Genomic DNA, 26,870 nt, shown 5'->3' on the forward strand with positions numbered 1-26,870 from the left:
TGGGGACACAAGATAAATTATAAGAAAAGGTTTGTATGAATCTCTGCAAGCTAAAACCACCAAATTTGGCACAGTTCTTGTCTGTAGAGGATTATTACGATTATAAAACTAATTGTATCTTTCCAATCATTTTTATGTATTGACATAGCACTTTACAAAGAGTAAAATGAAGTGAATTCAAAAATTCTACAGCCCTTCATATGGGAGAAGGTCCAAAAAAGTCAAATATCGGAGGTTTTTATATTGTGTAGTGTTCTAAGTGTTTGCCTTTCTGTTGAAATATTTTGATGCAATAACAAATCTATATAGCAACAAAATTGCTAAATGTAAAACCCATTCATTTTCAAAGTAGGCAGAACAAAAATCTGTTTGTATTCAGCTCATTATTTAAGGCATTATCAAACATGCAAAGATTTTGAAAACAATGTTGATTCTTCATCACTGCAGCATTATTTGCCAACTCTCATTGAAGTTGTATTTTGTATAGATAAATAAAAGATGATCTCTAATCACCAATATGTAAACTGCATGTATAAGATATTTGAACTGAAACAATACTACTACCTAACTATCAGTAGGACAAATATTTTTTCATTAATAAAATACATTGGGAAAGAGCCATATCTGTTAACCATAAGCTGATATCTATATTTCTCTACTGGGATCTAATTTCAGCTCTTCATGAAAGATTGGCATTTTCAGTGCCTCAGACATCCTTAAAAGCTGCTTTGTTAATTGCAAACCATATTTAATATGACCTCATAATAATGTAGCACACCTCAAGTGTCATGCCTGTCTTTACTATGCACATTGGAGCCGTGTTCATCTATACCAGACAACTGCACTTCAAGGAAAGATTTTTTTCTTGATAGACAATTAGCAGTAATTAGGAAGATTCACCTCAATAAGATGTCAACATCAGATAGTTTAAAGAAGTTGAATGTCAGTGCCTTAAAAAGAAGTTTTTTTCTGACACATGGGTATGGCATATGAAACATGAAATGTTAATTTAACTTTTCTGCTTATTATTCATGCACAATATTATTTTGTCATTCAGATACTACACTGACAGAGTGCAAGGGGTGTTAAAATAGTGCTGCTAGAATAAAAAGAGGATTAATCTACCATTGGCCAATTAGCCAAAGAGTACTTAATGGTCTCTAAAGGCTACTGAAGTCTAACAACTTGCTAAAGCACTAGTAAAAAGTCCTCTATATTACCTTCATTTACTTGACATTTTGTGAAACATAGTGTAGGCTGCTGATAACTCAAAGTAGTTTATAAATGAGTGATCTGGTAGTTCTTACTAAAAATTCAAAAAAGTCTATATTAAGTGAATGACTAACAAGGTCTACATTTTAGAACTTTTTACAGTTTTTGGTCCAGCTTAGAGATGGGACATCAAGTTATCAAAGACTTTATTTCTAATTTCCTGTCTGTGTTGATGGAGTAAAAATACCAGTTTGTTGAGGGCAAACAGTAGTTCCACAAGGAAAACTTCCTCAGGGGCTTAAAAGTTTAAGCGATTGTATTTTTCTTGTTTCTAAAAAATTATATGTGATCAGATGCCATGAATAGAACATGATTACTTTTCCAGTTAGATATTTTTATATATTGTTTTAATATTTATAGATGTCTGCATGTCATCGGTCTTCATTTTACCTTTATTTTTTATTCCCCAACAATAAAAAGATATTGAATCTATTCATGAGAGGAAAGAATAGGTCTACAATTAGAGAGACTTACTCTAAAAAGTTAAATAGAAATTATTAGATTTTTGTAAATGGGAATATCACTGAAGTACTATCAAGATATTTACTACAGTATTAAAGTGAGACTTTTTTTTTAATTCTTTATCAGCAGTTGTTGTTTGAAACTGTATATTCGCAAGAACTGTATGTGACCGAAGTACTGTTGTTCTTACAAGTTTCCTCTACAATAGAGTTAAAATTTTAGGAGAATAACAGCATGCTTTAAAAAATACAGGAAAAACAAAACAATGTTGTATTTTAAAAGGTAACTGGATGTGGGAGCTATGCGGTATTAAAAAATATACTGCAATATAAAGCTACAAATCAATTCCCATCTCCTCTCACCCTCAATATGAGATTTTTCAGAAAACCAGAAGTCAGTTTGCTCCTAGTCTCTGAAGAAGTCATCCCTCTGCCCTCACTGAATTTTTTTTGGCTGCCAAGATTAGAGGGTTTTGTAATAGCAAGAAATGCTACTTAAATCTAACACCATTTGCTCTTTATAAAATGTCTAAGCACCGTTATTTATATATATACTGATTTATTTACTGTTGAATCATCCTAACAAAACAGGTAATAACATCGGGTGAAAAGTTTGTAAAATAATTTGATACTGCAGATATACATTCTACACAATTCTGTATATATTGTAAATATAAAATGGAGAGGCCGTGTACATCACAGTATTAAGAGGACAACAACAAACACTAAATAGTTACCTACAGCAGAGGCCTATTATTACAGTTTCATATTGATATTAAACCAGCTCAGTTAGGCTCTGTTCTACTAGGTCAGAGGTCCCCAGCCTGGTGCCCATGGGCGCCATGGCGCCCGCCGGGGCATCTAAGTGCACCTACGTATTGGCTGGCAGACAAGCATCCGCCGAAATGCCACCGCCAAGCTGTGTCATCCAGAGGTGTCGCTCCTGAAATGCTGCCAATTTTCGGCAGTATTTTGGTGGCGACACCTCTGGATGATGGTACATTTCGGCGGCAACGCCTATTGACGTTACCACTTGTCAGCGGAATTTCTGCAGATGTTCGTCCGCTGCCACGGTCTTTCGTGGCTTGTCGCCAGATGAAAAAGGTTGGGGATCACTGTATTAGATGCTGTACAGTCATAGAGGTTCCTTCTCCCAAAGAATTTACAGTGTGCCATGTGCAGAGTAATGATGGTGTAATCGTGCAGTTCTCTGTGTAGTGGCCAAACATTGCAGAATTTCCAAGAAGGGGGCCAAGTAGTGGAGATCTTGCACAGAGAGACATCTTGAGTGAAATCCTGGCCCCATTAAAATCAACTGGGAATTTTGCCATTGATTTCAATAAAGCCAGGATTGCACCACTTACTTTTCTGTGCCCCATGGACAGAGCTCTGTGGATATACCAGGAGCAGGGGGGTTAGGATAAGTGTGTGCACAGTGAATCTGTAAACATCTTTTAGGGGCTGCAGCAGAGTGTGGTCACTACGAACAGGCATAGCACCTGCAGCCTGAATTTAAAAACACCTGATCTAGTTGGGATTGAAAAGTTCACTGCATAGCCCCATGATTTGTTCCCATGGAACAAATCTTCTTAGAGTCCGTCACTCAGGATTTGGCTGCATGTTAGGAAGGCCAAAAAGGAAGTGTTTAAAAAAACAGCAGCTCAACAACCTGAAACTTATTGCTGGGGGGGGGGGGGAGAATCAAAGTGATGAATTTAAGGTAAGTAACAAAGAGCTCTTCTTCAGGTCTGTGTGGCTTGAAGTTGGTCCAATAAAAGATATTACCTCACCCACCATGTCTCTTTAATTTCCTGGAACCAACATGGCTACAACTGCACTACATTTGTCTGAATGTTGATCTGGGATGCAGTGCAGACATATCTCTCAGCAGTCACTGATTGCAAGGGACATCCATGTCTGTCCGCAATGGGAAATGTAGGTTTTCTCTTTGTCTGCTCCCTGGACACACCCCTCACCCTCTTCCCCTCCGCACATACCTGGTTTCTCTCTTACATTTAATGTAAACACGGGTGATGTCGTGCTGGGAGTCTACTACAGGCCACCTAATCTGGTGGAAGAGGTGGATGAGGCTTTTTTCAAACAACTAACAAAATCATCCAAAGCCCAAGATTTGGTGGTGGTGGGGGACTTCAACTATCCAGATATATGTTGGGAAAATAACACTGCGGGGCACAGACTCTCCAATAAGTTCCTGGACTGCATTGGAGACAACTTTTTATTTCAGAAAGTTGAAAAAGCTACTAGGGGGGAAGCTGTTCTAGACTTGATTTTAACAAATAGGGAGGAACTTGTTGAGAATTTGAAAGTAGAAGGAAGCTTGGGTGAAAGTGATCATGAAATCTTAGAGTTTGCAATTCTAAGGAAGGGTAGAAGGGAGAACAGCAGAATAGAGACAATGGATTTCAGGAAGGCAGATTTTGGTAAGCTCAGAGAGCTAATAGGTAAAGTCCCATGGGAATCAAGACTGAGGGGAAAAACAACTGAGGAGAGTTGGCAGTTTTTCAAAGGAACACTATTAAGGGCCTAAAAGCAAGCTATTCCGATGGTTAGGTAAGATAGAAAATGTGGCAAAAGACCACCTTGGCTTAACCACGAGATCTTGCGTGACCTACAAAATAAAAAGGCATCATATAAAAAATGGAAACTAGGTCAGATTACAAAGGATGAATATAGGCAAATAACAGTAATGCAGAGGCAAGATTAGAAAGGCAAAGGCACAAAATGAACTCAAACTAGCTATGGGAATAAAGGGAAACAAGAAGACTTTTTATCAATACATTAGAAGCAAGAGGAAGACCAAGGACAGGGTAGGCCCACTGCTCAGTGAGGAAACAGTAACGGGAGACTTGGAAATGGCAGAGATGCTTAATGACTTCTTTGTTTCGTTCTTCACTAAGAAGTCTGAAGGAATGTCTAATATAGTGAATGCTTACGGGAAGAGGGTAGGTTTAGAAGATAAAATAAAAAAAGAGCAAGTAAAAAATCACTTAGAAAAGTTAGATGCCTGCAAGTCACCAGGGCCTGATGAAATGCATCCTAGAATACTCAAGGAGTTAATAGAAGAGGTATCTGAGCCTCTAGCTATTATCTTTGGGAAATCATGGGAGACGGGGGATATTCCAGAAGACTGGAAGGGGGCAAATATAGTGCCCATCTATAAAAAGGGAAATAAAAATAACCCAGGAAACTACAGACCAGTTAGTTTAACTTCTGTGCCAGGGAAGATAATGGAGCAGGTAATTAAAGAAATCATCTGCAAACACTTGGAAGGTGGTAAGGTGATAGGGAATAGCCAGCATGGATTTGTAAAGAACAAATCGTGTCAAACTAATCTGATAGCGTTCTTTGATAGGATAACGAGCCTTGTGGATCAGGGAGAAGCGGTGGATGTGATTTACCTGGACTTTAGTAAGGCATTTGATACGGTCTCGCATGATATTCTTATAGATAAACTAGGAAAGTACAATTTAGATGGGGCTACTATAAGTGGGTGCATAACTGGCTGGATAACCGTACTCAGAGAGTAGTTGTTAATGGCTCCCAATCCTGCTGGAAAGGTATAACAAGTGGGGTTCCGCAGGGGTCTGTTTTGGGACTGGTTCTGTTCAATATCTTCATCAACGATTTAGATGTTGGCATAGAAAGTACGCTTATTAAGTTTGCGGACGATACCAAACTGGGAGGGATTGCAACTGCTTTGGAGGACAGGGTCAAAATTCAAAATCATCTGGACAAATTGGAGAAATGGTCTGAGGTAAACAGGATGAAGTTCAATAAAGATAAATGCAAAGTGCTCCACTTAGGAAGGAACAATCAGTTTCACACATACAGAATGGGAAGAGACTGTCTAGGAAGGAGTATGGCAGAAAGAGATCTAGGGGTCATAGTAGACCACAAGCTTAATATGAGTCAACAGTGTGATACTGTTGCAAAAAAAGCAAACGTGATTCTGGGATGCATTAATAGGTGTGTTGTAAATAAGACACGAGAAGTCATTCTTCCGCTTTACTCTGCGCTGGTCAGGCCTCAGCTGGAGTATTGTGTCCAGTTCTGGGCACCGCATTTCAAGAAAGATGTGGAGAAATTGGAGAGGGTCCAGAGAAGAGCAACAAGAATGATTAAAGGTCTTGAGAACATGACCTATGAAGGAAGGCTAAAGGAATTGGGTTTGTTTAGTTAGGAAAAGAGAGGACTGAGAGGGGACATGATAGCAGTTTTCAGGTATCTAAAAGGGTGTCATCAGGAGGAGGGAGAGAACTTGTTCACCTTAGCCTCCAATGATAGAACAAGAAGCAATGGGCTTAAACTGCAGCAAGGGAGATTTAGGTTGGACATTAGGAAAAAGTTTCTAACTGTCAGGGTAGTTAAACACTGGAATAGATTGCCTAGGGAAGTTGTGGAATCTCCATCTCTGGAGATATTTAAGAGTAGGTTAGATAAATGTCTATTAGGGATGGTTTAGACAATATTTGGTCCTGCCATGAGCGCAGGAGACTGGACTCGATGACCTCTCGAGGTCCCTTCCAGTCCCAGAGTCTATGAATCTATGAATATGAATCTATGTGTTTTAAAGATGGAAAAGTATCTATTTCCTAATTTAAGTAAATTCCAAAAACTAGGGCTTAAGAATTCCAAAGTTGTTGCCTTGCAGCAAGTCTTGGGACTATCCATCCCACATTACACCTTGTATCTATTTGATACCACATTCATGACGGTGACTACTGTGACCATGATGCTTTGGCTTACACTGTCAGTCCTGGGGGTGAGGAATCTCATTGAGTCCCAGGCTAAAACCCCATGATGCTAGACAGCACAAACGTAGAACTATTTGTTCTTCACAAACTTAGTCATTTTCCACTTTTGTCTTTATGAGTAATTTACAATAGAAAAATCAAATCATGAAAATCTGGGTACAGAAGCATTGCATATGTTGGAGAAATTAACATCTGCAGCTTCCTGAAGTGCTACTGTTTTTGTTGTTAGGTTGAGGTTTTTTTGTTTTTGTTTTTTAAGTATCCTTCACTTTGAATCCTCTACCCACATGATGTTCTCATTTTAAATCCTGTGGGTTTTGAGAGGTGGGAATAACATAACAGATTAAAGAGTTCCAATCAAAAGTTACCTTGGTACCGTTGGTCTGTGGTTAAGTAATGAAATTACAGCAAACTCGTAAGGAAATGGAAAGATTAAGCCTTTTACCAGCAGTGGTCCTGATCTCAGATATATATCACTTTAATAAGTGTATGTGAGTGCAGAAATGGTATCAGTATTTGGGTTCAAAAATTAGACTGTATTCTGTTGTATCTATAAATATTTTTTAATCTCATTGAACATGAGCAAACTTCCCCATGCTGTCTGTAATGAACATAAGTATGTTCATGAAAGTGTGATTTTTTTTTCCTTTTTTTCCTGGATATATTTTTCATCACAGATCTTCAGGTGACTTACATATGTGTATGTACATATAGTGTTTATATTTTAAGGCGCATTTATTTTGCACATAACTTTGAACAGTGTAGAATTCTGCTTTTAATGTCAGTACTAGCATCCTTCGAAATATGAACAATATCTTGTACCTATGTTTACCAATTATTTTACATACCAACATGTAATCAACTACACATTTGCCATTTTAAAGCTGTAGTATCTTTTCCAATTTCAAATTGGGATTCTTCACACACAAGATTTCCCCCCACCCCCGAGAGATTTCAATATCATTTTGTCTAATTGTTCCTTATGTTAAACTACCATATTATAAGCTTCTTTGGAATAATAAAATAGTATTGTAGTTATCCTCTTAAGGAGCAGAGAGTTGTTATGCCATTAAAGGTTGGTGGCTTTCTGCTGACTACAGACTGGTGAAAGATAAGCACTGGCATAAAGATTATTCCAGGTATCATGTTCACAGAATAACATTAATTGTGTATTCTTTAGTATAGGTGAATTTAATGAAAATATTTTTTATTTCTAAAATTACATATTTAATTAGTACTGTGATATTATACTTCACTGATTAAATAGGCCTTGTCAGTTGTCAATCAAGCGCTGTAAGACTGAAATAGTTGCATGCTATTTATTTGAACTAAATCCCTAACAATCCCTGTCTGCTAATTGGACTTAACATTTATGTTGCTAAATGAGAAGCATTTTGGCTGCAATATAGGATGGTAAGACCTACCCAGTGGAATAAACAACTAACATCTGTTATGCTGTCCTGCTCCAGCTTGGCTTTTACCAGTTAAGTACATCAGCCCTAAAGTCAAGGTTATGGAATACGTGGCTCTCTGGCTATGGTGCATATATGTGAAAAGGAAGGAATAACACAACATGAGTAAAGACCAGCCAACCAGAAGATATTTAGTGCAGCTGGTCCATTTTGCTTTAACCTCTACAAGCCCTACAAATATCAAAACAAAAGCCAAGAAAAGGATGTATGTTTTACAGCAGTTGTCAACAGAACATTCAAGTAAGCTTACAATAGTCACCATTAAAACAAAATTGACATTTAGCCATCCTTACTACAGGGTGATATCTGAGATAGCTTGGTATTTCCTGATACTTAGTACAGGAAATAATCGTAGAATCAGACAGCCCTGTGTCAGCAGTAACTGCTGTTACTATACAGCTTCCTATAACTTTTGTTTCCTGTCATGAGACAAATATCAATATATGCAATCAAACTGTAAGGTTTCACATGTGACTTTCTGTATTAGGTTACTTCTCTTTACTGCCAGATTTGATTTTTCTACCGTCTGGACTAGTGAATTCAGCCAACTAATATGTAAAGTAGAGTAAAGATAATGTATGAATCTGTTGTTTATTTTTCTAATGTACGTCCTGTTGTGATCAAGAAGAAACAAATAATTTTTGAATGTAACTGCGACTATTTATTACTTTTATTTGGAAAACAGACATTGACCTCCGATCTGGCTGAGTTGCAACGAGAGAGAGAAGATTTCCAAGGAAAATTAGAGCATCTGGCCCAAGCTACCAGGTTGAAAGAGGGTCTATCTCCTGTGACTTCTAACCAAATTGAAGTCCCACCACCTACTTCTTCAAAGAACACAGATTTGGAGATGAAGCAGCTGTATTGCAAACTGAAGGTGAGAGAACAGATTAGTCAGCTAACAGGATAACTTTTACTGTAGGATTATTTAATTTGCTCGGTCTCAAAAATGTAAAATGGTACAATTTGCCATAGGCTAGCCCATAACTATGAATTTAAGTGTCAGATAATCTTTGTTATTAAATGGTAGACATATAGTCATAACCAAATGAGTGAATCTTGCAGTGAAAGGATCTTTTACAGACAAAGCAGGCCAAGATAAAAGCTTGTTGGAAGTGCAGTGGAACTATGTTATTAGAGGGGAATCGTGATTTCAGGCTTTGTGTGAGAAAGAGCTGAGCATTAGTGACTAGGGTAAGATTGAAGTGTACTGGTTGTGTAACTCATGTAACACCTTCTGTCTTCTTATCTAGAAATCGCTATTACTGTTATCTTCAAAGGGAACTAGTCCCTTATTTTTGTTGCATTTCTGGTAGCAGTTAACAACAATAATGCTAATGACTAAATAACCCAACGGTTGCACAGTAATTTAAAAAAAGATCCTTGCATATATGACTAGCAAATAATGAAGAAGGGGAGAGAGTTCATTTTTAAGAATTAATTTCAATTTAATAATTTGGTTGATGACCAGATATCATGGTGATGGGCATGCTAGGATTGGATGAATAGGTAAGGGACAAAAATAGGCAAGGAATAGGTAACAAGAAAAAAATATTACTAGTTAATAATCTGATTTTTGAATCTCAGGTTATCCTGTTCTATTCTATATAGACTTTTATACCATGCTCATAAACGTAGTATAGCACTTTCCCATGGAGCATGAAGTGATGTGATTAACATCTGTCACATATTGTTTGTTTTCTCCGCCTCGCTCCATGGGGAGAAGTCTGAGCATTGGAGAGTTTTGTTTAGCAAACCCACACTGATATGTTTAAGTTAGAAATGGCAAGATAAAAGAAATATAACTTTTGGTAATCTGAAAACTGTTTCTCTTAAAAGACAGTTAGTCCTAGTTACCCAGGTGAGCACAAACTGAGATTCTGGCATAGGTACAACTCTCAGATTGGGAAAGGAGTTCTTAAATTTAGGGGTGGATTAAAGTAGGATCTATAGATTTTGGGTGAGGATCATGAATCCATAAAATCTGGAGGCAAGGAACAGTGAAGGTAAGCCCATTGCTGGAGAGGAGACAGAAGCAGGGGGTAGCATTGGCAAGGCATATAGCTAGGACTGCTACAAGCTTGAAAGCAAATTGGTGGGGTAGGGAACCTTGGTTTGTGGGTAGCTCTTGTGTTCCAGAGTATTGGCTCTGAGACCAATTTAGTCTTAATCCACTACTACCTCATGATTTAGTGGTAACCTCTCCAGCTAATTTGGGAGCAGACTTGACTTGATCCTTATGTTTGATTGTCCTCTTCAACCAGAAGCCTACTGGTCATGACCTCTGTGGGTTCAGGGGCTTCGAAGATATGAAAAACAGACCTCTTGTAATCTTCATTTGTGGGATGCTGGACATCTGTTTTTCTCCCAGCCCAACATCTCGTCAAAGAAAGAGACATGCATGTTGATGAATCTAGTATTCCAAAATATTCCATTTGCCATGTAAAAACTATAAAATATTTGGACCAAAGTTGTTATTTCTTGGTCCTTCAGACAGAGAATATTGCACTATTGAATAAAAATATTTGACACCAGCTGTATGGAAGCCTAGTACCGAAGATATGAAATCAGTTTTCAGTGTATCTTTAAAAGTGTTCTAATTTTTTTAAACTAAAATTAAATATGTGAAAAACTCAGACCTCAAAGCATTAAGGGTCTGCATTTAGAGTGTAAGATCTTTAGTGTAGGAAACGACATACGTGTTAGGTATTATTATTATTATTTATTATATCTGTTGGCCAAAACCTTATTCAGTATTTATTGAGCATTTAGTTCAAGCAAAACTCTCACTGATTTTAACAGAACTTTTCCTTCAGTAAGAACTCAGTAAAACCTGATTGAGGATTTAGTCCTATGTGTGTAAAGTTCAATTGTATGACATAAATGTTTTATATTATACATATAAATGTACAGATTACAAATAATATGTAAATTGTGGGGGTTTTGTTTTGTTTTGTTTTTTTACTATTAGATTCTGAGTTCAAAATTTCTCCTGTAGCATTCACCCTAAAAATAATGCTGGGATCTGCATCCCTTACAACTTTCATAGGCAGTGACATTATCGACCCTTATAGGGAAAACACAGAACTTTGGACTTGATAAGTAAAGGAGGTACTACTTTTCTACTCCTTAGTTTTCATATATATCAAACAATGTAAAACTTTAGAGCCTACAAGTCCATTCAGTCCTACTTCTTGTTCAGCCAATCAATAAGACAAACAAGTTTGTTTACATTTGCAGGAGGTAATGCTGCCCACTTCTTGTTTACAATATCACGTAAAAGTGAGAACAGGCATTTGTATGGCACTGTTGTAGCCAGCGTCACAAGATATTTATGTGCCAGATGCGCTAAAGAATCAGATGTCCCTTCATCCCTCAGCCACCATTCCAGGGTACATGTGTCCATGCTGATGATGAGTTCTGCTCAATAACGATCCAAAGCAGTGTGCCCAACGCATGTTCATTTTCATCATCTGAGTCAGATGCCACCAGCAGAAGGTTGATTTGTTTTTTTGGTAATTCAGGTTCTGTAGTTTCTGCATCGGAGTGTTGCTCTTTTAAGACTTCTGAAAGCATGCTCCACAGCTCATCCCTCTCCGATTTTGGAAGGTACTTCAGATTCTTAAAACCTTGGGTCGAGTACTGTAGCTATCTTTTGAAATCTCACATTGGTATCTTCTTTGTATTTTGTCAAATCTACAGTGAAAGTGTCCTTAAAATGAACAACATATGCTGGGTCATCATCCAAGACTACTATAACATGAAATATATTGCATACTGTGTGTAAAACAGAGCCGGAGACATACAATTCCCCCCAAGGAGTTGAGTCTGAAATTAATTAACGCATTATTTTTTTAATGAGTGTCATCAGCATGGAAGCATGACCTCTGGAATGGTGGCAAAAACCTGAAGGGGCATATGAATGTTTAACATATCTGGCATGTAAATACCTTGCAGTGCTAGCTACACAAATGCCACGTGAATGGCTGTTCTCACTTTCCGGTGACGTTGTAAATAGGAAGCAGGCAGCATTATCTCCCTTAAATGTAAACAAACTTGTTTCTCTTAGCAATTGGCTGAAAAAGAAGTAGGACTGAGTGGACATGTAGGCTCTAAAGTTTTACATTGTTTTGTTTGAGTGCATGTATATAACAAAAAAATGTACATTTGTAAGTTGCACTTTCACAATAGAGATTGCACTACAGTATTTGTATGAGGTGAATTGAAAAATACAATTTTCTTTGCCATTTTTACAATGCAAATATTTGTAATAAGAATAATAATATAAAGTGAGCTCTATACATTTTGTATTTTGCTGCCCCAAGCACGGCAGGCAGGCTGCCTTCGGTGGTTTGCCTGCAGGAGGTCCCTGGTCCTGTGGATTCAGCGGCACACCTGCGGGAGGTCCTCCGAAGCCGCGGGACCAGCGGACTCTCCGCAGGCAAGCCACTGAAGGCAACCTGCCTGCCGCCCTTGCGGCAACCAGCAGAGCGCCCCCCGTGGCTTGCCACCCCAGGCACGCGCTTGGCGTGCTGGTTCCTGGAGCTGCCCCTGCACTTTGGATATAAGGGCGAGGCAGTAACCTTAGGGTTTAGGGTAAGGATTAGAGTAGAAGTTAGGGGCCAGGGATTCAGCTGGGACGGGGCGGGGGGGGAATTAGGTTTCCAGAGAGTTCCTTTTGCCTGCTGCACCAAATGCGAATTCTGTGGTTCTGATTTTAGTGGGAGTCAGGCTGCTGGAAACGTCTCACCACCCCCTACTCTGTCATAAACCCCCTCTCTCCAGCTGAGCATTCCATTAGTTAGAGCTCCTTCCGTCTCTTTCTGGATATGTAGCCCATCTTAATTTCCAGTTGATGTGGTCCTCCAGCTTTCATACCCTGCCTCTAGACTTCTTCCTTCCTGAAATCTATACATCTCCTGTGATATCCAGTGAGACACCTCTCAGTCAGGAGCCACAACCCAACTGCCAGAATTCTTTTGTGAAATCTGGCTTAGTCCCCCATTCCTCCTACTTGTCCCAGTTTAATTAGGATATTTTCCCTGACCTCCATGTCTCTCAGCAGCTGCATCTATTTCTTTGCTCCTCCTGATGCGTGTCATTCCCTAGCCCATCACCCAGGTGCTGGGGGCTCTCTTTCTCCTCGACATGCAGCTGCCTCTCGTAATGCACTAGCAGAAAGTTGCCTCCCAAAACATGAAGGGTAAAAGATTTAATCAAAAACTTGTTAAATCTATCACAACACTGTGCTGAACACATTGAGTGCAAATAACTATTGTTGGATTTATGGAGTGGACTTATTGATCCAAATCCTGAGATTCTCAATTTCTACTCAATTTTTATTCTTCCAGTTGAAGTCCAGTGAGTCATAATATCCCATGGAAATCAATGGGAGTTTGCCTGAATAAGGACAATTATTTGGACATATGATGGTGTGGTGACTTTGGTCTTTTGGAACAGGCACGGTGGATGTATGTGATTAACTCTCCTTGGATAGCAAATACATATATTAATCCGAAAAACATGCTCTTACAAGCGTTTCCAGGTTGATATCCTGTTACTAATGATAAATCAAAATATAGATAGTCAGCCTTCTCTATCCCTTTGAAATTGGTTCCAGGGATAATTGCTTTTCTGGTATTTCCTTGTGGCTTGTCTGCATTGGTGCTGTGCTGCCCATGAGTCAAATGGATGGTGTGAGCGTAACAGAAAAAATGTGAAGACATAGGGTCTCCATACACTTAGATTATGTCTAGACTGCTGCCAGCTCGACACTCTGGGGATTGAGTTAGTGGGTCTAATGAAGACCCACTAAATCGATGGTAGAGTGCTCTCCGGTCAACTCCGGTACTCCACCCGGAATGAAAAGAGTAAGGTACGTCGACGGGAGAGTGTCTCCTGTCAACCCAGCATGATGTGGACACCGCAGTAAGTAAGCCTAAAGTACGTCAAATCCAGCTACTTCATTCACGTAGCTGGAGTTGCATAACTTAGATTGATTTACCATGAAAGTGTAGATATAGCCATAGACTGAGAATGTTCAACAGATCCCTTAGGCCAGTGGTACTTGGGAATGAAATTCCCCCCTCTTTCTTACACACTGTCAATCCAAACCCTCTGTGAAAAAGCTTTGTTCATTCCTTCCCCTTCCTACACACTCTCTCCTGGTTTCTCTCCCCAGGAAGGAGTAATCCCCCTCTGGATGTGAGTGCTCTTATAGTTGTTTTAACAAGCTCTTCTTTGTGAGTCTTTGATTCTAAGAGTGTGCAGGAGGCCCACTTCTCACATAAGTGTTCATGTTCACATGTGGTATGTAAACCCATATAACTGGGTATTATGCTTCGCTCTAATGAAGGTCAAGCTCAGCAAACAGGGCAGGAAACTCAGTAACATTCTGCTGCCATTCATCATTTAAAAAACTTTCTGGTGTAAACCTCACATTTTCCGGATCAGGTGACATGCCAGACCCAGAAACTTTGGAATCCTAGGCATGCCTTAACCACGTTAACATTTTTCACTTTATATAATAGATCACTAGGCTCATTTCCATTAAGATCAGTCCCGCAGTCCTTACTCCGGTAAAAGACCCAATGAGCTTCACTACATCATAACATTTTTTGCTTACATTCATCTTATCTTAGAGGTTATAAAACTGTACATCATCTTCTGTGTTTTACGGTATGTTTCTATTTACCACCAAGCACATCTTTTTTTTTTTTAATTAAAAAAAAATCCAGTTTCAGGTTAAACTTACTGACACATTTTTCATCAGCTTTTGCTTTTAGCACCAACCTGCTTTTAATTTTTACTTTCTTTTAAAAATGTTAAACCAAGATCAATGTAACCTCCTAGGATAACATTTTTAATGGCAAAAGAAAGTTCCCAAGCAGGGAAGGATAAGCAGCATTATTGAAATAAGTGAGTAGCCAACATTTCCTGTTCTAATTTAACATTTTCTGTAGCACCAGAAAAGAGCCTGTACAATGTATTAAAAGCAATACTTTACACCTAACTACACACACAAGAGCCTATCCTCCCCGTGAGGTGCACAGTGCTATGTACAATACTCTCATTAATGTTAATGGGAGTTACAAGCCTGCACTGAGCAGGGAAATTCTCCTCAAGTATCTCTGTTTACTGCCTGTCTGATCTATTCGCTCACAGTTTTAGACTTAATGGGTAAATTCCCAAAGCCCAGCACAATGGCTGAACCTTCAAAAATGCATTGTGCACGCATTTCCCACCCATGCAATTTTTGGATATGCCACTTGCTTGGGGCTTTGAATATATAGCCCACTGTTACATACAGTAATTATACTGCTCATTTCAGCTGTGGAGCTCTAATATATACATTTATTTGAACTTACAGTTAGATGGATACTTATTTAAATTTTCTTATTTCTTTTTCTACAGACGGTGTTTAAAGCTGTGTCTACACTGCCCTGCAATTTGGACTAAAGTGCTCACCAAAATGCTGCACTGTAAATCCCCCATGTGAGTGCAAACTAAAATGTACCTAGTTTGCAATAAGATAGTCCTGTTTGAAGAAGACTACGTAAATGCAAAATAGGTACCTTTTAGTTCACCTCCACAGTGTCCACATGCAGGAGAGGGGTGCAGGATTTTGGTACGTTCTGTAATTCACACCCCCAGCAGTCCAAACTACAGGGCAGTGTAGACAAGCACCAAATTAACCTGCACCTGATCCTGGGCCAGATCATCCCCAGCGGATCTGCATGCAGAGTGGGCCTTCTGTGTGCAGATCTCCCTCTTATTGTATAGAACAGGGGGAATGCCACCTTGATGGCACCAAACCCCTTTGCTGCTGTCCCGAGCCAATGCTCCTTCACTGGAATTACATATGGCTCGATGTTTGGGGCTGCTACATTCCCCAACAGAGACCAGGGACTTGCATATGGAAATCTGACCAACTTGGAGTGATTGTTTCCATTTCTTCTATTTACCAGCTGTGGTGGACAGTGGAGCAACAGCTACTCTTGTAGCACGACTGCTTGTCTCATCGTGGAAGGGTTTTTTTGTTTGTTCGTTCACCCAAATCAAAAGGATTGGGAAGAACCATAGTTTTGAAAATCTCATACTCCAAATCATCACAGCAGAGGAGTACGGTTCAAAAAAAAATCCACAAAACTAACCATGTTGAGTTTTACATCCTTCCTACTTACCTCTCTTACTGAAAATCCCATGCAAGGGAAAATCTGGTCCTGTTAGGGACAAAGTACCTACCTGTACCCTGAAGAACATGTATTAATAAAGAATAATTATTGTCGTGTGAAAAAAATAGCAGTTTTGAATGTATTTTCAAAGGCAAAGAGTTCTGATAAATGTGAAAATAGGAGTGTTCTTTTGTATAGCATGATAGATATGAAATGTTGATTAATAATGTTAATCAGAAAAACTTTTATACATAAGCCCTTTTATTTTAAACAAATTCATTATTGGTTATACCTCAGATGATATTTAATCCATACTATTTATGTTTTTTTCAATTTAGAATGCAAATAATGAAATCACTAAACACTCAACCACTATTAAGTCTCTGAAAAATGAAGCCCAGGAAAAAGAAGAAAGGATGCGGGAACTACAGGAAAAGTATGTTCTCGTCCTCTATCTATTGTGTTTGGTGCCACCCAGTGGCAGATATGTGATTTTTCCAAGATTAATCATTTCAGATCCAGACTTTCTGAGAGAAACCTCCCTCTCTCTCTCTCTCCTTTTGATAAATCTTGCAAACTGTTCAAGCTTTTCAGAAAATCAGAATAGTACATGCTAAGATCACATTTTGTATAAACTGATGAGTGATTAGCTGGCTACAGTTTCTGCACTGTAATAAGAATATCTAAAGTCAGAATTCAGACTCTAGAGTGGACTTAGTTATCCTTGATGTAAATCTAAATGAATGCCTCAGCACTGCTAAAAGCAGTCTTTCCAATACAGTAATTCTTTGCCTGGGGGCTAGGAGACATGTCAAGGTTTAGATGCTTAAACTGGATTAAATATCCAGTCTTTTATTTGTAAAAAGTGTAAAAGGACAGTTGTGTTTGTTTATATTTGAATTGATTAAGATTTATTTTAACTTTGGAATTCGTGTATATTGATTTTGACATATACTACTGAGATTTTTCCCTCCTAGCTTCATAGTGTAAAAGCAGCTGTAGTGCTGTTCTTCAGTTATATTTAGGATATAAATATAACCTATTCGCACATTTATGAACTTCATGTCTGATCAAAAGTTTTTTTTTTAAAACCAATCCAACCATCCCCAATTTTTTATTTTAGAGAATCTGTATAATTTTCCTTATTGATACAATTTGCTCACTTCAAATAGAGAAGATTATTTAAAAATACTTTAATAATGTATATTTTCTAGTGGTTAATGCCTTAAGAAAAAAAAATAAAGAAGCCTTCTACTGTTGTGTGTAGATTTAGATTAAAAATATTGGTACTGTTTATTATATTGTTTTTATATAATACATACTACATTTGCTTTGCCAAAAGTATTCCATGTAGTCACTCAAATAATACTAATGTGTCAATACAAACATGAAAATAGATTGAAGGAATATATTGTACTATAGTTTTCTTGCTGATTTCATATGGTATTGACATGATATCAGCAATGTTTTATATATCAACATACTGCTACCATTCATTTTGTTTTATATGGAAAAAACAGTCCAGCTATATGAACATATTCAGAAAATACTCAATATTTAGGTTTAAAATATTAATTTGTACTCTAGCTGGAAAAGATTGCATGAGGCATACATTTCTGCATCATAAAATTTCGAAGATGTCACATGAAGTGTGAGTTTGATTTTTCAAGAGGCTTCTGCTAAATTATGTTATAAGATTTTGCAGTTTTGTAAAAGAAATGACAGTGTGGTTTTTCAGATGCTACAGACTGATACAATTTCCCTTTATTACAGTCTATTATTGAGTTCCAGAAATGGAAATGTTTTTCCCTTTTTTAAAAGAATTCTACTAACATAATGATTGGAAAGTATCTATCACATAATAGTAACCATTTTTTTCTTAATTCATTAAAGTTTCTAAATGTTTTTTCTGAACAGCTGCTTCTCTTTTATAAATATGCACTAAAATATTATTGTTGTGCTTTCACGTTAATATAGTACAATACAGTACAAATCACTGTAAACCACAATAAAGTGGAACCTTTGAATTAATAGGACTAGGACTGTTAGTTAAAAGATTAAATATACTATGTTGAGCTTCAGGAATAAAATAAATTGCAACTATTTACACCACCATTCTTGAAACTAATCAAAAGCTATATGAAAAATACTTAATGTACATTAATTCATTTTAATTGTTTAAAGTATCCATTTTCTAACTATATTTCTTGATAGTGTGCATACTGTGATTTTTTCCCCCTTATTTCAAGGGTTTCTCGAATGGAAAGGGACATAAATATGAAAAGACATTTGATAGAAGATTTAAGGTCTCGTCTGAAAGCATACCAGGAAACTGAAAAAACCTTTAATGAAACATTAGAAAGTTTTGAGAAAAAGGTACCTCTTGTTTGTTGTTAATATTTATACCAAAAATAAACTGCTTTTGATTTGCAGAAGTTATTCCAATCAATTATACAAATAGCACCACAGTTTTAAGCATACAATACATTTCGTTAACTTATTGCAGTTCTATCTATATTGGGTTTATATGAATTTGGTACTTGATGGTTGCATTGATTAATTGTATAATTCACCATAATTCAATGTATATACGTAAGAAATGTAACTAAATAATGAGAATATATAGAAAACTCAGTGTTGATATTTTCTGTGTGTAGCCTTGATGGAATGTCTAACATTTTACAACATTATAAAATGCATTGGAGATCAAACAAGGATAATTCTATACACAAAATATATTGACATATATTTTCCATCTATTTTAGTTAAATTCTTTAATATTTAAAAAAATATAAATTCCTGCTTGTAGTGCAGTATTATCAATAATTCAAAATTCAGGTTTTATCATTTCATATGTTGTTTCTATATTAATTAAAACTTACAGGTCAGCATTCGAATGATTGTTTTTTCCTAAATAGCTAAAGGCATTTCATGGAAGTTGGTAGATCTTAGATGTGATAGGACATCTTTTTATAATATCCGTACAGTGCATTATCCCTGACAAAGAGAGCAGACTAGTGGGTCTCTATGAGGTTATACAATGTATGACTCCAAAATAGAAATAAACAATTTGCCGAGCAAGACATACTTTTATTCTCTTAGAAAGCGAGTGCTGGCTGCACGGCTCATACAGTAGTCTGTGCTTGTAGTCATTAAGCATTGTCAGCTCCAGAGAGAGCTGCTCTCTTACCCCCAATGCCAGAGATAAGGTGTCATTAAGGAATCCTCAACCAGAGAGAGAGGGATAAAGTGAGGAAAGAGCAAGCTAAATACCTGGTTTTGTTTTTAGAGAAAATAGTTTAGAGTTCAGTGTAACGCTTTGCTCTTATGCGTTGCTCTTTGAGCATTTTCAGCATCCCATTTTTCAGCTTCAACAGAATCAGAGCCCATATATTTCTATTGTTATTTGTAGAGGATGAAATTGAAAAATATAACATTATCTTCAATTGAAAATCAGAGAAATTCACCAATACTGTATATTATCTGTAGAACTGTGTGATTAATACAATCTGCCATCAGAGTAAAGTGATTTTCTAGAAATATTCTTTTATTTCAATTTAGCTTAAATCACCACTCACTACATATGACAAAGTTATAATGAGTTATCCAGAAGACTATGCATGCCATCACATTGTAGACAATTACCATTTTCTCAGCTAAGTTTTGATTTTATGCCTTTCCCTCCTGTGATTAGAAAGATTTGAAACTATGGCTTAGTTAATTGTATTAGTGAAACATGTCTAAAAGCTACAATCCAACTAGTAAACTTAAGAGTTTTTTTTATTCACATATCATACCTGTCTAGACTCTCACTCTTTATGCAACCATTTTACATAAAATAATCTATGGGTGTGTCAGTAACAGCTGCTTATTAAATGCCTAGGGTGAGTGCTGGAAATTCTACCAAGTTTTTAGCCTAAATACAAGGTTATACAATAAAAACAAAAATAAGTGCGCTTGTGATTTAGTTTAGTTTTTAGGTTTTCTGTCTAACTAATCAAATTGCCTGTGGTTTTACTTCAGGTAAAGACATTGACTGAAGACTGTTCAAACAAGAAAACATCAATTGATTCACTAAAGCAAAGGCTTAATGTAGCTACAAAAGAGAAATCACAGTATGAACAGATGTATCGCAAGGCAAAAGATGAGTTGGGGAAAAAGGTATATTATTATAGTGTTGCTGGTTAATGTAGAAAAATGTATTGCCCCTTTTTCCTTGACTTTTTCATGCACAGTATTTTAAAAAAATGAAAAGTTGCAAGGTCAGCAACTTAATTTTTAAAAATACTTATAGAAGACTATAAGACAGAACAATAGTAACATCTCTCTATATAAGGTTGTATTTAGTTTGGCTTGAAGCTATATTATCTTATTATTACTGAAAATTCAGTCCCTATAACATATGGATATAATGTATATAGAGTCTGTGAAATTGAATTTTATGTATTATAAATGGAATGTCCCATAATGTTAACTAATGATGTGTATTTTTTAGACTAAAATTACATCACAACTGTCTCCCAATACCAGTTCTTTTTTCATGTTTCTGTACTTCAGGATCTCAAGCTTACCAATCTAGAAGGTAAAATGATTGAAGCTGAATGTGCCATGACTGAACTTGAGACTACTGCATCGCAGCAACTCCATGGCTTGGCAAAGCAAAGTGGGCAGGCACTGGAAGTAGTGCAGAAGAAAATGCTGCTGGCCAATGACAAAGTGGAAGAATTCATAACATTTGTGAAGGTTGGAATTTTGTTTCTCTTTTGATCATTTGACCAGACACCACCACAAGCACAAGCTATGCAAGTGGTCTTTTGGGCACCATACTTCGGTGTGTCAGCAGGTCCAGAGTGGGAGGAAATAAACAACAGCCAAGTCATCAGCTCTCAGCATAAGCTCCCACTAGTTGTAAGGCCAATCTTTGTCTATAACTGCCTGTGCTGTCTATCCAAGAGAAAAAATGCCCTGGTGGTTCTATTTCAAATGGGTCTAGAATTGGGCTGTCAATTAATCACAGTTAATGCATGCAATTAATGCAAAAAAAATTCACTATATTAAAAAAAATAGTCACAATTGATTGCAGTTTTAATTGCACTGTTAAACAATAACAGAATACAAGTTTAAATTTATTATTTTATTTTTGGGTATATTTACACATTTTCAAATATATTGATTTCAAGTACAACGTAGAATACAAAGTGTACAGTGCTCACTTTATATTATTATTTTGATTACAAATATTTGCATTGTAAAAAGATAAACAAAAGAAATAGTATTTTTGAATTCACCTTATAAAAGTCTACTTCTTGTTCAGCAGTCCTACTTCTTGTTCAGCAAATCCCTAAAGCAAAAAAGCTTGTGTACATTTGCAGGAGATAATGCTGCCCCTTCTTGTTTACAGTGTCACTTGAAAGTGAGAACTGGCATCTGCATGGCACTGTTGTAGCCGTCATTTTTGCAAGGCATGGCACTGTTGTAGTTGGCATTGCAAGTTGACGTTGCAACGTGCCAGATATGCTAAACAGTCTCATGCCCCTTCATGTGTTGACTTATAGGCTCTAAAGCAGGGGTAGGCAACCGATGGCACAGGTGCCGAAGTCCTCACATGAGCTGATTTTCAGTGGCACTCACACTGCCTGGGTCCTGGCCACCAGTCCGGGGTGCTCTGCATTTTAATTTAATTTTAAATGAATCTTCTTAAACATTTTAAAAGCCTTATTTACTTTACATACAACAATAGTTTAGTTATATATTATAGACTTAGAGAAAGAGACCTTCTAAAAATGTTAAAATGTATGACTGGCACGCAAAACCTTAAATTAAAGTGAATAAATGAAGACTCGGCACACCGCTTCTGAAAGGTTGCCGACCCCTGCTCTAAAGTTTTACATTGTTTTGTTTTTGAGTGCAGTTATGTAAAAAAAATAAAAAATTCTATATTTGTAAGTTGCACTTTCATGATAAAGAGATTGCACTACAGTACTTGTATGAAGTGAATTGAAAAATACCATTTTTTATAGTACAAATATTTGTAGTAAAAAATAATATAAAGTGAGCACTGTACACTTTGTATTCTGTGTTGTAATTGAAATCAATACATTTGAAAATGTAGAAGAAGATCCAAGAATATTTATAATACATTTAAATTGGTATTATATTATGGTTTAACAGTGCAATTAAAACTGACATTAATCACATCTATATTTTTAATCTCACAATTAATTATGATAATTTTTATAATCATTTGACAGACCTAGTCTAGAATAGTGAATTTACATCTTTCATGCATTAAAGAAAGTAGTTCACAATCTTTAGCTAGAATAAAGCACTAAGTTTGCTGCTTATGTGCAGGCATTTTTATGAAGATTTTTGTAAATGTGAAATGATATATCTAGAACAAATTGATAAATTATACAGTACTAGGTCACCAGGACCAAATGGTATTCACCCAAGAGTTCTGGCTAAAATAGGAACATCTGCATTAGGTCTAACCTATCCATTTCTAGTTTCTCTCTACATGTATCCCAGGATAGTGGAGTCTGTTTTCACTTATGATGTAATTCTAGAGTAACTTCATTGAAGGCAATGGAATTTCACTGGTGTAAAACTAACGGGAGAGAAGAATCAGGCTTAAGAGCTTGTTCCATGTTCCCCTTTTCTCTATAGAACAGTAGTGGGTGGCCTGACAGGGTAATCCACTGGGGGGCTGCAAGACAATTTGTTTACATTGACTGTTTGCAGGCACGGCTGCCCACGGCTCCCAGTGGCCATGGTTCACCATTCGTGGCCAATGAGAGCTGCGGGAAGTGGCACAGGCCTCAGGAAGATGCTGGTTGCCACTTCCTGCAGCTCCCATTGGCCAGGAATGGTGAACCATAGCCATGGGAACTGCGGGCAGCCATGCCCATGGATGGTCAATGTTAACAAACTGTCTCATGGCCCGTCAGCAGATTACCCTGATGGGCCACATGCAGCCCACAGGCCGCAGATTGCCCACCACTGCTATAGAATCTCTTACATGACTCCAGTTACTTTTTTTTGAAGTTTGCACTGTCTCTTCTATTCTCTTCAGATGACTGTCAATTTTCCATTCTCTTCATTTTTTTACTTTGGTGTTTGGCCCTCCCTCTTGTCTCAATACTTAACTCTTGTCACGGGATACTTGTCTCCATATGAATTACTCATCCAGTTGCAGTTATCTCTTGTTTCTTCAATTTAACCTCTTTGTTTGATGTCTTATTCTGGGTCATCACTTTAGCATACTAATTTGGTCACTCATTAAACCTAACTTATTTTTATTAGTGCAAACACCACACTCTGTCTCTGGCATTAATCTCTTGTGTTTATTCCTTTTTCTCATCACCATCTTTCTCTTTCTCTCCTTTATTATTACTTATTTTCTCTTCCTGAGCCACAACACTCCTCCCATCATATGATCCTTTCAGGACCTCCAGTCCATCCGCCTATTCCCAATCTTTACATTTCAGCCACCTTATTCTTCTCCTTCTAATTTCCCCCTTTCTTCTGTTTGCTTCTTCTCTCCACCCTCAGCTCCCCCACCTGCTCCTCCCCACACATTTCTTTGCTTTTGCTTCTTTCTCCCTCCAACCTATGTCCTTTGTCTTCTCTTACTTGTGTTTACTCCTCCTCTTACCCTGCAAGGTGCCTCTAGTAAAAGGGACCAGACTGAATTTCTACAATATAATACATATTCATTCTTTCCCGTTCAAGTCTATTTTCAAACATTCTAAACAATCCTACTTCTTTGGCAAAATTCTGTGTGTTTACCCCTCCCTTCGTCCCCCATGTCTCTTCTATATCTTACTTTCTCTCTATAAACTCTTATTGCAAGGGCTTTGTTTCAGTTCTCATCCTTCTCAATCTGCCACTTTAACACAGCCAATCACCCCCTTCTCTGCTTATTTCTCCTACCTTTACACCTGTTCCTTGATAAATCCCTATGTGCTCTATAATCGTGTCTCCCTGGTTTCTCTTTTCAGTTCTCGTTCCTTCTGTCTACTCCCTCCTTAGTTCTCTTTGTGAGCTTATCTTCTCTCTTAGTTTCATCTAAATCTTTTGTGCATCATATTAACACGTCTTTCCCTCTGCCCCAACTGTCTCACCAAGTCCCATTGCTTCTTCCTGCAACACATCTCTAAAACTCATCTGCTTCATCCCCACTGCTAAAATACTTGCCCTGAAGCAGTCTCCTACATAGCCTCCCTGCCTCTCATCTCACCTCCATTCAATATATGCAAAATGTCGCCACAAATTAATACTCTTCATGCACTTTGACCTCACTGCCTTCTTGAACTACCTACACTTGCTTCCTCTCATATTTGGCAACTTAAAGCTTCTTGTCTTTGCTTTCAATTCGCTCCACATCTCTATACCTGCCTACATCTATTCTCTTCTTTTTCATTTTCTCTCAAGCCCATCTCTGACAATCCCATTTATATTCCTTTTCCACTTCCATCTTCATGTTTTTTGCCAGGCTGCACTTTATGCTCTCTCCTTGTATGCAAATCAGCCATCTTTTCTTCTTTCATCTCCACTCATGTGAGTCATTCTTATGTGAAGCCTTTAATTGTGTTTTAGCCAATAGGAAAATGTTTGCATTTTTCATAATGTACCTCGGAAGCAACCTACAGCAGTTTACCCAAACAGAGCACACACAGGCTTGGACCTCACTACAGTATATTCACGATGAAAAGGTTTAACACTCCCTAGCATTTGCTAATGAATTACCAGGCAGGAATCTAATTAAAGGAATGGGTGGCATATTATGCACTCGTAACACCTGTTGCCCATTATTTAGATGATACAAATGACAGCACTTAAAGTTTGGACTTTCAATATATATATCATTTTATAGATATTTCCTTTTCTATATTTGGTTTAGACTGTAAGTTTTTGGATCAGGGACTGTATCAAAGACTGATAACAAAGAAGTTAGGGGTGATACGTGCATAATATACCACCCGTTGCTTTAATTAGGCCCCTGCCTGGTAATTCAGTAATAAATGTTATGGAATGTTAGAATAATTTCTTCATGAATATATTGTGGTGAGATCCAAGTCTGTGTGTGCTGTATGTTACTCATTTGCTATAGTTTTCTTCAGAGGGACAATATGAAAAATTCAAACATTTTCCTATTGACTAAAACATAGTGAAAGGCCTCACATAAGAATGACTCGCATGAGTGGATATGAAAATTGAGAAAAGGGTCTGAGATTGTAGGAATTGGGAATTAGTGACAAAGTAGCTGGTTGTATTGGGGAGTTTCCTGATATTTGGAAAATGTTCTGGGCCTATTTGGTGATCCGGATCTCTGCCTGGCAAAAAAGCAACACACACTCACACTCCAGTTCATGGACCCTCCCACTCCGGGAACCAGTTTCCCGGAGAAGGAGGAAATAAGATAAATCCTTGTCAGCGACACTCAAAATTCTCCAGGAGCAATAGGGGAGAAGAGAAAACTCTACACATTCTCAGTGGTACCTTCCTTCTGGTGATGTTTCTTTGCCTGTCCATACCCGAGGCGTAGGTGACCAGGATAGTGATCCTCTTTCACTTCCTTCATTGCTGGGTCTAGGATATGAAAAGAACACAGGCCAATAGTGGTTGCCTAGATATGATACAGGATGGGCATGATGATATATGGCCAATATTTATCTCACTGAACAGAGCTACTCTTCATAGCATTCATCAGATTTACAGTTGGATTTCTTCATCCTTGGTAGAAGTGGACAGTTGAACTTTCCCACCAGCAAGAGGACTTGCACGTTCATCAGCCATGTCTGCATCAGAAGATACTAAATGCAGTGGGAAGAGCGTGGAATGCAGAGGCTAAAAAATGCTTAGTATTTTAAGTTAGGAATGGACTAGTCTCCATTAAATAAGAGAACTAGAGATTACTGCACAGACAAAATCCATGTAATTTAAAAAAATCTGCTACTGTTAGTTTGTCCAGAGATCACTTTATTAGGTTACAGGGACAGCTTAGAAATGAGAATGGTTATTGTACCATTTATGTAAATGAACGCTATCAGTTTTGCTTTGAAAGTGAACACCTTGGACATGGCTGTAAGTTGATAGGAAATATGTTCCCAATTGGGAACATTTAAAAGCCAGAAGAAAACTATCTGGTCCATTAAGCAGGCTCTTAATTGTCATCACTTTATCTAGAAAAAATATTCAGTGCGATTCTTTTGTATTGTGCTGTAGCAGGTGATGGAGTCTGACAAGCTGTGTTCTACCTGAATCAACCAAATACATGGTTAAAGGAAAGCAACTCAGTTTGATGAAAATCAGTATTTTCATTTGCAAAACACAGCCCTCATGGAGTTTTATAAATGGCAAATAATGCAGCAAATGCCTTGCAAGTGAGGATGTTCTACATGCAAAACACAACTTGTCTCTCTCTATTAAAAAAAAAAAAAGAAGAAGAAGAGAGAGAGAAAAAACTTACCATTTTAAAAATCAAATACAGATCATTTTTTCTACTAGGAGTGCTGGTTTCAGGGAAAAAAGAGAACCACAGCTTTTATTAGGAAACAGCAACAGTTGATGGTTCTGAGAAGAAATTGGTGATAAATTAAGTTGATCTCCATCAGGATTACTCTGCAGCTGGGATTTAGGCAAATTGAATCAGAGGCCTGAATAGTGTCAGTGAATATCTATTAGACTGTAAACAGAATAATAGGCTCTGTGGAT

General features: G+C 37.5%; 1 protein-coding gene across 5 annotated transcripts in view; it reads left to right on the forward strand.

Moving 5' to 3' along the window:
* CNTLN (centlein) overlaps positions 1-26,870 on the forward strand; it is a 263,011-nt gene that overhangs the window by 209,243 nt on the left and 26,898 nt on the right. For all 5 annotated transcript variants that reach the window (XM_030566561.1, XM_030566562.1, XM_030566560.1 and 2 more), the window contains 5 exons: positions 8,666-8,857; positions 16,493-16,590; positions 18,404-18,530; positions 20,178-20,315; positions 20,712-20,897. In XM_030566561.1, coding sequence (XP_030422421.1) covers positions 8,666-8,857; positions 16,493-16,590; positions 18,404-18,530; positions 20,178-20,315; positions 20,712-20,897 — 741 coding nt within the window. The remainder of the gene's footprint in view (positions 1-8,665; positions 8,858-16,492; positions 16,591-18,403; positions 18,531-20,177; positions 20,316-20,711; positions 20,898-26,870) is intronic.

Source organism: Gopherus evgoodei, chromosome 6, assembly GCF_007399415.2.
Source record: "Gopherus evgoodei ecotype Sinaloan lineage chromosome 6, rGopEvg1_v1.p, whole genome shotgun sequence".
NCBI classification, from domain to species: Eukaryota; Metazoa; Chordata; order Testudines; family Testudinidae; genus Gopherus; species Gopherus evgoodei.